Source organism: Argentina silus, assembly GCF_951799395.1.
Source record: "Argentina silus genome assembly, chromosome: 9".
Classification (NCBI taxonomy): Eukaryota; Metazoa; Chordata; class Actinopteri; order Argentiniformes; family Argentinidae; genus Argentina; species Argentina silus.
Genome location: NC_139663.1, coordinates 23,329,119 through 23,339,118, shown reverse-complemented (window position 1 = coordinate 23,339,118; position 10,000 = coordinate 23,329,119). Strand labels below are relative to the sequence as shown.

The window sequence follows — 10,000 nt, the reverse complement described above, 5'->3', positions numbered from 1 at the left end:
AGCTGCTCCCCGCCTCCATCCCGTCCCTGGCGATGTGCCTTCAGACCCTGAAGCACGGTGCGTGTTCAGGCGCACAGAGGACCCACCGCTGGCTGGGCATTGGCCATGTTACAAGTGCCCCTTTAAACCTTTGTGTGTTCATGTATTTTTTGCCTTGTTTCCATTGCATAGGTTCATTTGGTACGAAGGCCCAGGAAGAAGCGGATCACATCCTGGGCTGTAAAATCAAGGTGAAGGAGAACATCTGGTATGTTTTCCCGTTCACTCACCTCTGAATGCAGCAGGAGTCAGACTGAGAGGCAGGAGGGTGGATGAGAGGCAGGAGGGTGGCTGAGAGGCAGGAGGGTGGATGAGAGGCAGGAGGGTGGATGAGATGACCTTGCTTACTTGGCCTATGTCATGAGAAAGATCAACTGAGCTGATTATTAAACGCTTTGAAATCCCAGCTGAGTTTGATTGGATGAACTCGACCGACACCATCGTTTAAGAAGATTTAATGTATGCAATTTTGGTGAATAAAGTTCACTGAATTGGCACTCTAGAGAGTTGACCATCTGGGTGATTTTATTCACTCTAAGCACTGAATGAGTTAAACAGTGTATGTCAACCACTACATTAACAATGTGCTTGGAGTGTCTGTGTCCGTGTCTGTTATGTGGTTGTTGATGACCCTGTCTGTGTCTGTGGTTGTTGATGACCCTGTCTGTGATGTGGTTGTTGGTGACCCTGTCTGTGATGTGGTTGTTGGTGACCCTGTCTGTGATGTGGTTGTTGATGACCCTGTCTGTGATGTGGTTGTTGATGACCCTGTCTGTGATGTGGTTGTTGGTGACCCTGTCTGTGTCTGTGATGTGGTTGTTGATGACCCTGTCTGTGTCTGTGGTTGTTGATGACCCTGTCTGTGATGTGGTTGTCGATGACCCTGTCTGTGATGTGGTTGTTGATGACCCTGTCTGTGTCTGTGGTTGTTGATGACCCTGTCTGTGATGTGGTTGTCGATGACCCTGTCTGTGATGTGGTTGTCGATGACCCTGTCTGTGTCTGTGGTTGTTGATGACCCTGTCTGTGATGTGGTTGTTGATGACCCTGTCTGTGTCTGTGGTTGTTGATGACCCTGTCTGTGATGTGGTTGTTGATGACCCTGTCTGTGTCTGTGGTTGTTGATGACCCTGTCTGTGTTGTGTGTCTGTAGTGAAGGCAGCGGGGCCTTCTCGGGCTCCCAGATCTACCACATGGTGCACCACATCCTCACGTACCTGCAGAAGGAGGTGGTGGACTTCACTAAGCACTAGTAAGAACACATCTTTTCTGTTTTTAGGATCAAATGGATCTGTATGGATCAGTATGGCTCTGTGTGGTTCTGTATGGTTCTGTGTGGTTCTGTATGGTTCTGTGTGGTTCAGTATGGATCAGTATGGATCAGTATGGTTCTGTGTGGTTCTGTGTGGTTCTGTGTGGTTCTGTATGGTTCTGTGTGGTTCTGCATGATTCTGTGTGGTTCTGTATGGTTCAGTATGTCTCTGTGTAGTTCTGTATGGTTCTGTGTGGTTCTGTGTGGTTCAGTATGGATCAGTATGGTTCTGTGTGGTTCATTATGGACAGTATGTCTAACAGTGTCTAATGTCTAATAGTGTCTAATGTCTAACAGTGTCTAATGTCTAACAGTGTCTAATGTCTAACAGTGTCTAATGTCTAACAGTGTCTAACAGTGTCTAATGTCTAACAGTGTCTAATGTCTAACAGTGTCTAATGTCTAACAGTGTCTAACAGTGTCTAATGTCTAACAGTATGTCTAATGTCTAACAGTGTCTAATGTCTAACAGTGTCTAACAGTGTCTAATGTCTAACAGTGTCTAATGTCTAACAGTGTCTAACAGTGTCTAATGTCTAACAGTGTCTAACAGTGTCTAATGTCTAACAGTGTCTAATGTCTAACAGTGTCTAATGTCTAACAGTATGTCTAACAGTGTCTAATGTCTAACAGTATGTCTAATGTCTAACAGTGTCTAATGTCTAACAGTGTCTAACAGTGTCTAATGTCTAACAGTGTCTAACAGTGTCTAATGTCTAACAGTGTCTAATGTCTAACAGTGTCTAATGTCTAACAGTGTCTAATGTCTAACAGTATGTCTAATGTCTAACAGTGTCTAATGTCTAACAGTATGTCTAATGTCTAACAGTGTCTAATGTCTAACAGTGTCTAATGTCTAACAGTATGTCTAATGTCTAACAGTGTCTAATGTCTAACAGTATGTCTAATGTCTAACAGTGTCTAACAGTGTCTAATGTCTAACAGTGTCTAATGTCTAACAGTGTCTAATGTCTAACAGTATGTCTAATGTCTAACAGAGTCTAATGTCTAACAGTATGTCTAATGTCTAACAGTGTCTAATGTCTAACAGTGTCTAATGTCTAACAGTATGTCTAATGTCTAACAGTGTCTAATGTCTAACAGTGTCTAACAGTGTCTAATGTCTAACAGTATGTCTAATGTCTAACAGTGTCTAATGTCTAACAGTGTCTAACAGTGTCTAATGTCTAACAGTGTCTAATGTCTAACAGTGTCTAATGTCTAACAGTGTCTAACAGTGTCTAATGTCTAACAGTGTCTAATGTCTAACAGTATGTCTAATGTCTAACAGTGTCTAATGTCTAACAGTATGTCTAATGTCTAACAGTGTCTAATGTCTAACAGTGTCTAACAGTGTCTAATGTCTAACAGTATGTCTAATGTCTAACAGTGTCTAATGTCTAACAGTGTCTAACAGTGTCTAATGTCTAACAGTATGTCTAATGTCTAACAGTGTCTAATGTCTAACAGTATGTCTAATGTCTAACAGTGTCTAATGTCTAACAGTATGTCTAATGTCTAACAGTGTCTAATGTCTAACAGTATGTCTAATGTCTAACAGTGTCTAATGTCTAACAGTATGTCTAATGTCTAACAGTGTCTAATGTCTAACAGTGTCTAACAGTGTCTAATGTCTAACAGTATGTCTAATGTCTAACAGTGTCTAATGTCTAACAGTGTCTAATGTCTAACAGTGTCTAACAGTGTCTAATGTCTAACAGTATGTCTAATGTCTAACAGTGTCTAATGTCTAACAGTATGTCTAATGTCTAACAGTGTCTAATGTCTAACAGTATGTCTAATGTCTAACAGTGTCTAATGTCTAACAGTGTCTAACAGTGTCTAATGTCTAACAGTATGTCTAATGTCTAACAGTGTCTAATGTCTAACAGTGTCTAACAGTGTCTAATGTCTAACAGTGTCTAATGTCTAACAGTGTCTAATGTCTAACAGTGTCTAACAGTGTCTAATGTCTAACAGTATGTCTAATGTCTAACAGTGTCTAATGTCTAACAGTGTCTAATGTCTAACAGTATGTCTAATGTCTAACAGTGTCTAATGTCTAACAGTGTCTAACAGTGTCTAATGTCTAACAGTATGTCTAATGTCTAACAGTGTCTAATGTCTAACAGTGTCTAACAGTGTCTAATGTCTAACAGTGTCTAATGTCTAACAGTGTCTAATGTCTAACAGTGTCTAACAGTGTCTAATGTCTAACAGTGTCTAATGTCTAACAGTATGTCTAATGTCTAACAGTGTCTAATGTCTAACAGTATGTCTAATGTCTAACAGTGTCTAATGTCTAACAGTGTCTAACAGTGTCTAATGTCTAACAGTATGTCTAATGTCTAACAGTGTCTAATGTCTAACAGTGTCTAACAGTGTCTAATGTCTAACAGTATGTCTAATGTCTAACAGTGTCTAATGTCTAACAGTATGTCTAATGTCTAACAGTGTCTAATGTCTAACAGTATGTCTAATGTCTAACAGTGTCTAATGTCTAACAGTATGTCTAATGTCTAACAGTGTCTAATGTCTAACAGTGTCTAACAGTGTCTAATGTCTAACAGTATGTCTAATGTCTAACAGTGTCTAATGTCTAACAGTGTCTAATGTCTAACAGTGTCTAACAGTGTCTAATGTCTAACAGTATGTCTAATGTCTAACAGTGTCTAATGTCTAACAGTATGTCTAATGTCTAACAGTGTCTAATGTCTAACAGTATGTCTAATGTCTAACAGTGTCTAATGTCTAACAGTGTCTAACAGTGTCTAATGTCTAACAGTATGTCTAATGTCTAACAGTGTCTAATGTCTAACAGTGTCTAACAGTGTCTAATGTCTAACAGTGTCTAATGTCTAACAGTGTCTAATGTCTAACAGTGTCTAACAGTGTCTAATGTCTAACAGTATGTCTAATGTCTAACAGTATGTCTAATGTCTAACAGTATGTCTAATGTCTAACAGTGTCTAATGTCTAACAGTATGTCTAATGTCTAACAGTGTCTAATGTCTAACAGTGTCTAATGTCTAACAGTGTCTAATGTCTAACAGTATGTCTAACAGTGTCTAATGTCTAACAGTATGTCTAATGTCTAACAGTGTCTAATGTCTAACAGTGTCTAACAGTGTCTAATGTCTAACAGTGTCTAACAGTGTCTAATGTCTAACAGTGTCTAATGTCTAACAGTATGTCTAATGTCTAACAGTGTCTAATGTCTAACAGTATGTCTAATGTCTAACAGTGTCTAATGTCTAACAGTGTCTAATGTCTAACAGTATGTCTAATGTCTAACAGTGTCTAATGTCTAACAGTATGTCTAATGTCTAACAGTGTCTAACAGTGTCTAATGTCTAACAGTGTCTAATGTCTAACAGTGTCTAATGTCTAACAGTGTCTAACAGTGTCTAATGTCTAACAGTATGTCTAATGTCTAACAGTGTCTAATGTCTAACAGTATGTCTAATGTCTAACAGTGTCTAATGTCTAACAGTGTCTAACAGTGTCTAATGTCTAACAGTATGTCTAATGTCTAACAGTGTCTAATGTCTAACAGTGTCTAATGTCTAACAGTGTCTAACAGTGTCTAATGTCTAACAGTATGTCTAATGTCTAACAGTGTCTAATGTCTAACAGTATGTCTAATGTCTAACAGTGTCTAATGTCTAACAGTATGTCTAATGTCTAACAGTGTCTAACAGTGTCTAATGTCTAACAGTGTCTAATGTCTAACAGTGTCTAATGTCTAACAGTGTCTAACAGTGTCTAATGTCTAACAGTATGTCTAATGTCTAACAGTGTCTAATGTCTAACAGTATGTCTAATGTCTAACAGTGTCTAATGTCTAACAGTGTCTAACAGTGTCTAATGTCTAACAGTATGTCTAATGTCTAACAGTGTCTAATGTCTAACAGTGTCTAATGTCTAACAGTGTCTAACAGTGTCTAATGTCTAACAGTATGTCTAATGTCTAACAGTGTCTAATGTCTAACAGTATGTCTAATGTCTAACAGTGTCTAATGTCTAACAGTGTCTAACAGTGTCTAATGTCTAACAGTATGTCTAATGTCTAACAGTGTCTAATGTCTAACAGTATGTCTAATGTCTAACAGTGTCTAATGTCTAACAGTGTCTAACAGTGTCTAATGTCTAACAGTGTCTAATGTCTAACAGTGTCTAATGTCTAACAGTGTCTAATGTCTAACAGTGTCTAACAGTGTCTAATGTCTAACAGTATGTCTAATGTCTAACAGTATGTCTAATGTCTAACAGTATGTCTCATGTCTAACAGTGTCTAATGTCTAACAGTATGTCTAATGTCTAACAGTGTCTAATGTCTAACAGTGTCTAATGTCTAACAGTGTCTAATGTCTAACAGTATGTCTAACAGTGTCTAATGTCTAACAGTATGTCTAATGTCTAACAGTGTCTAATGTCTAACAGTGTCTAACAGTGTCTAATGTCTAACAGTGTCTAACAGTGTCTAATGTCTAACAGTGTCTAATGTCTAACAGTGTCTAATGTCTAACAGTATGTCTAATGTCTAACAGTGTCTAATGTCTAACAGTATGTCTAATGTCTAACAGTGTCTAATGTCTAACAGTGTCTAATGTCTAACAGTATGTCTAATGTCTAACAGTGTCTAATGTCTAACAGTATGTCTAATGTCTAACAGTGTCTAACAGTGTCTAATGTCTAACAGTGTCTAATGTCTAACAGTGTCTAATGTCTAACAGTGTCTAACAGTGTCTAATGTCTAACAGTATGTCTAATGTCTAACAGTGTCTAATGTCTAACAGTATGTCTAACAGTGTCTAATGTCTAACAGTGTCTAATGTCTAACAGTGTCTAATGTCTAACAGTGTCTAATGTCTAACAGTGTCTAACAGTGTCTAATGTCTAACAGTGTCTAATGTCTAACAGTATGTCTAATGTCTAACAGTGTCTAATGTCTAACAGTGTCTAATGTCTAACAGTATGTCTAATGTCTAACAGTGTCTAATGTCTAACAGTGTCTAATGTCTAACAGTGTCTAACAGTGTCTAATGTCTAACAGTATGTCTAATGTCTAACAGTGTCTAATGTCTAACAGTGTCTAACAGTGTCTAATGTCTAACAGTATGTCTAATGTCTAACAGTGTCTAATGTCTAACAGTGTCTAATGTCTAACAGTGTCTAATGTCTAACAGTGTCTAATGTCTAACAGTATGTCTAATGTCTAACAGTAGGCTGTACTGACATATCTTCTATATCTCACACAGCCACGTCAGAGGAGGCCTCAGCCGTTACCACAGGAAATACAATTTTGGAAATCCCAGAAACATTGCATTATTTCAAGCTGAACTGAAGAAGTAAGCCATTTTTTTAATGCTTGATGGATGATTGAACGATTGATTGATCTATATGTTGTTGTTGTTCAGAAAGGAATATTTTTCCACAACTTACATAATAATCAGAGCAGTTTCTAATATTCACTAATTACTGAGACATGTGTATGTGTATATTAATCTATACCATGTAAGTAAGTAGTTGAAATCCAACACATTCTTGAAGTTCTTGGGTGTGTGTGCCTCAACTTCCAGAACCAGATGTATGGCTTCCCTCTACTGTGTACATAGGTTATTTCCTTTACTAAACCCTCTCTATTGAAGACCTGCCGATCCGGTTCAATTAGGCAATTACACATAACAACAGTATGTGCCTGAAAAAACATTCAGAAATGACAACACGTTCTATGCATTGTCCCTCTACTTCAGGGTTCCTAAAGGTGATGGGGCAATTGTCTTGACAGGTGTTTGTGGTTAGTCAGGTGTGTTCTGTCACATCATTTGAGCATAAGAGAGCTGTCAATGTCTAGTGTTGATTCTAGGCTTTGCATTTCCCTTTGGAGGTTGCTATTGGTGTCTGCAAACATGAGGACCAAAGAGGTGTCAATGAAAGTCATGAAACATAGCCAAAACATACATCTGAAACATAGCCAAAACATACATCTGAAACATAGCCAAAACATACATCTGAAACATAGCCAAAACCTACATCTGAAACATAGCCAAAACCTACATCTGAAACATAGCCAAAACCTTAGGCTTTCAAATTAAAGCTGAGAATCTCTACTTTAACCTCATAGTAATTGTTTGATTTCAAATCCAAACTGTTGGAGTACAGAGCTAAAAGAAGACAAAATGCTTCCTCTTTCCAATATTTATGGAGGGCGGTGTATATACACACACAGACCATACAGATACATACAACTGTATTTGTTCAATATGTGTCCTCTCTGCAGACTTTTGGAGAAGTGGGAGACCTACTTGGATAATTTCCGGGCTGAGATGGAGTCCATCTATTTCCAGGATACCGTGGAGGAGTGGATGGAAAATAATGTCAACGCCCACATGGACCTACTGCGCGACCACGCCCAGGTGGCTGAGCAAATGATGAAGCTGAACGGCCGGCCCAAATCACTGAAGAACCTGTCGTCTGTGTCCTGAGGCGGTCCAGTGGTCCAGCACCATGGCCTGAGGTGGTCCAGTGGTCCAGCACCACATGGGTTGGAATCCCGCCCGTGCCCTGCTGACACACCCTCTCCTCCTTACTTCCTGTCTTTCTCTACTGTCTCTGTCCAATGAAAACTGAAAAGAAACACGAGTGGGACTGACTACCTCACTCAGGAAAGTAAACAGTCCTGTGTCGTGGGACCAGTCCTGTGTCGTGGACAGGTGGGCCTCTTCAGTTGTGGTCGGAGCTTTGCACACATGACCTCTTAGGCTGCCTGGCTATCTGGCCACTGTGTTGGTTTGCCTCCTACCTGGCCACTGTGTTGGTTTACCTTCCTACCTTGCCACTGTGTTTACCTTCCTACCTGGCCACTGTGTTGGTTTGCCTCCTACCTGGCCACTGTGTTGGTTTACCTTCCTACCTTGCCACTGTGTTTACCTTCCTACCTGACCTCTGTGTTTACCTTCCTACTTGGCCACTGTGTTGGTTTGCCTTTCTACCTGGCCTCTGTGTTTACCTTCCTACCTGGCCACTGTGTTGGTTTGCCTTTCTACCTGGCCTCTGTGTTTACCTTCCTACCTGGCTACTGTGTTGGTTTGCCTTCCTACCTGGCCACTGTGTTGGTTTACCTCCATACCTGGCCACTGTGTTGGTTTGCCTTCCTACCTGGCTACTGTGTTGGTTTGCCTTCCTACCTGGCCACTGTGTTGGTTTACCTTTTCACTCACTGTCCTGGTGCCCCGCTGGTGGGAGGAGCGTCCCACTGCTGTCAGGACTGCAGAGTTACTACCGATCTTCCGCCGTAGATTGAAGACCATCTCTTCAGACTACATCTTAACTGTCCCTCTTAAAGACCTCTTCACTCCTACTACCCCCCTGTACTAACCCTAACCCTAAAGACCTCTTCACCCCCACTACCCCCCTGTACTAACCCTAACCCTAGAGACCTCTTCACCCCCACTACCCCCCTGTACTAACCCTAACCCTAACCCTAGAGACCTCTTCACCCCCACTACCCCCCTGTACTAACCCTAACCCTAGACACCTCTTCACCCCCACTACCCCCCTGTACTAACCCTAACCCTAACCCTAAAGACCTCTTCACCCCCACTACCCCCCTGTACTAACCCTAACCCTAGAGACCTCTTCACCCCCACTACCCCCCTGTACTAACCCTAACCCTAGAGACCTCTTCACTCCTACTACCCCCCTGTACTAACCCTAACCCTAGAGACCTCTTCACCCCCACTACCCCCCTGTACTAACCCTAACCCTAACCCTAGAGACCTCTTCATCCCCACTACCCCCCTGTACTAACCCTAACCCTAGAGACCTCTTCACCCCCACTACCCCCCTGTACTAACCCTAACCCTAGAGACCTCTTCACCCCCACTACCCCCCTGTACTAACCCTAACCCTAACCCTAGAGACTTCTTCATCCCCACTACCCCCCTGTACTAACCCTAACCCTAGAGACCTCTTCACCCCCACTACCCCCCTTGTACAAGTTTCTCTCCTGTTAATAAAATCCTTCTTCCAGCATTGTGACTGCCTATGGCCCTAACCCTAACCCTGGTTCGAGCATAGATTACTTTATCTTATGATGGCTGATAGATAGATGATTCACTTACTTAAACAAATGTATTTGTTGTAAGTCGCTTTGGATAAAGGCGTCTGCTAAATGTCATAAATGTAAATGTAAATCTACCTTCCTACCTGGCCACTGTGTTTGTTTGCACTGAACAGTTATTTAGCGTCAAATGACTCGTATTTGCACTGCAGAGCCAGCGGTGAAAACTGTGGTCTTAGTAAAATCGCACTGCACCGTGTATAATGCTGGTATTACTGTATTACCGTGTATAATGCTGGTATTACTGTATTACCGTGTATAATGCTGGTATTACTGTATTACCGTGTATAATGCTGGTATTACTGTATTACCGTGTATAATGCTGGTATTACTGTATTACCGTGTATAATGCTGGTATTACTGTATTACCGTGTATAATGCTGTTATTACTGTATTACCGTGTATAATGCTGGTATTACTGTATTACCGTGTATAATGCTGTTATTACTGTATTACCGTGTATAATGCTGGTATTACTGTATTACCGTGTATAATGCTGTTATTACTGTTATTACTGTTATACT

At 40.6% G+C, this 10,000-nt stretch overlaps 1 protein-coding gene across 1 annotated transcript in view; it reads left to right on the top strand.

Moving 5' to 3' along the window:
• The window catches only part of LOC310809777 (hexosaminidase D), a 15,945-nt gene extending 8,105 nt beyond the window's left edge, over positions 1-7,840 (top strand). Inside the window, exons 10-14 of the mRNA XM_083677233.1 lie at positions 1-57; positions 172-247; positions 1,193-1,291; positions 6,613-6,702; positions 7,635-7,840. The exon at positions 1-57 is cut by the window's left edge and continues 26 nt beyond it. Of these exons, the coding sequence (XP_083533359.1) occupies positions 1-57; positions 172-247; positions 1,193-1,291; positions 6,613-6,702; positions 7,635-7,839 (527 nt within the window). The 3' untranslated portion in view covers position 7,840. The remainder of the gene's footprint in view (positions 58-171; positions 248-1,192; positions 1,292-6,612; positions 6,703-7,634) is intronic.
• Positions 7,841-10,000: the final 2,160 nt, after the last annotated feature.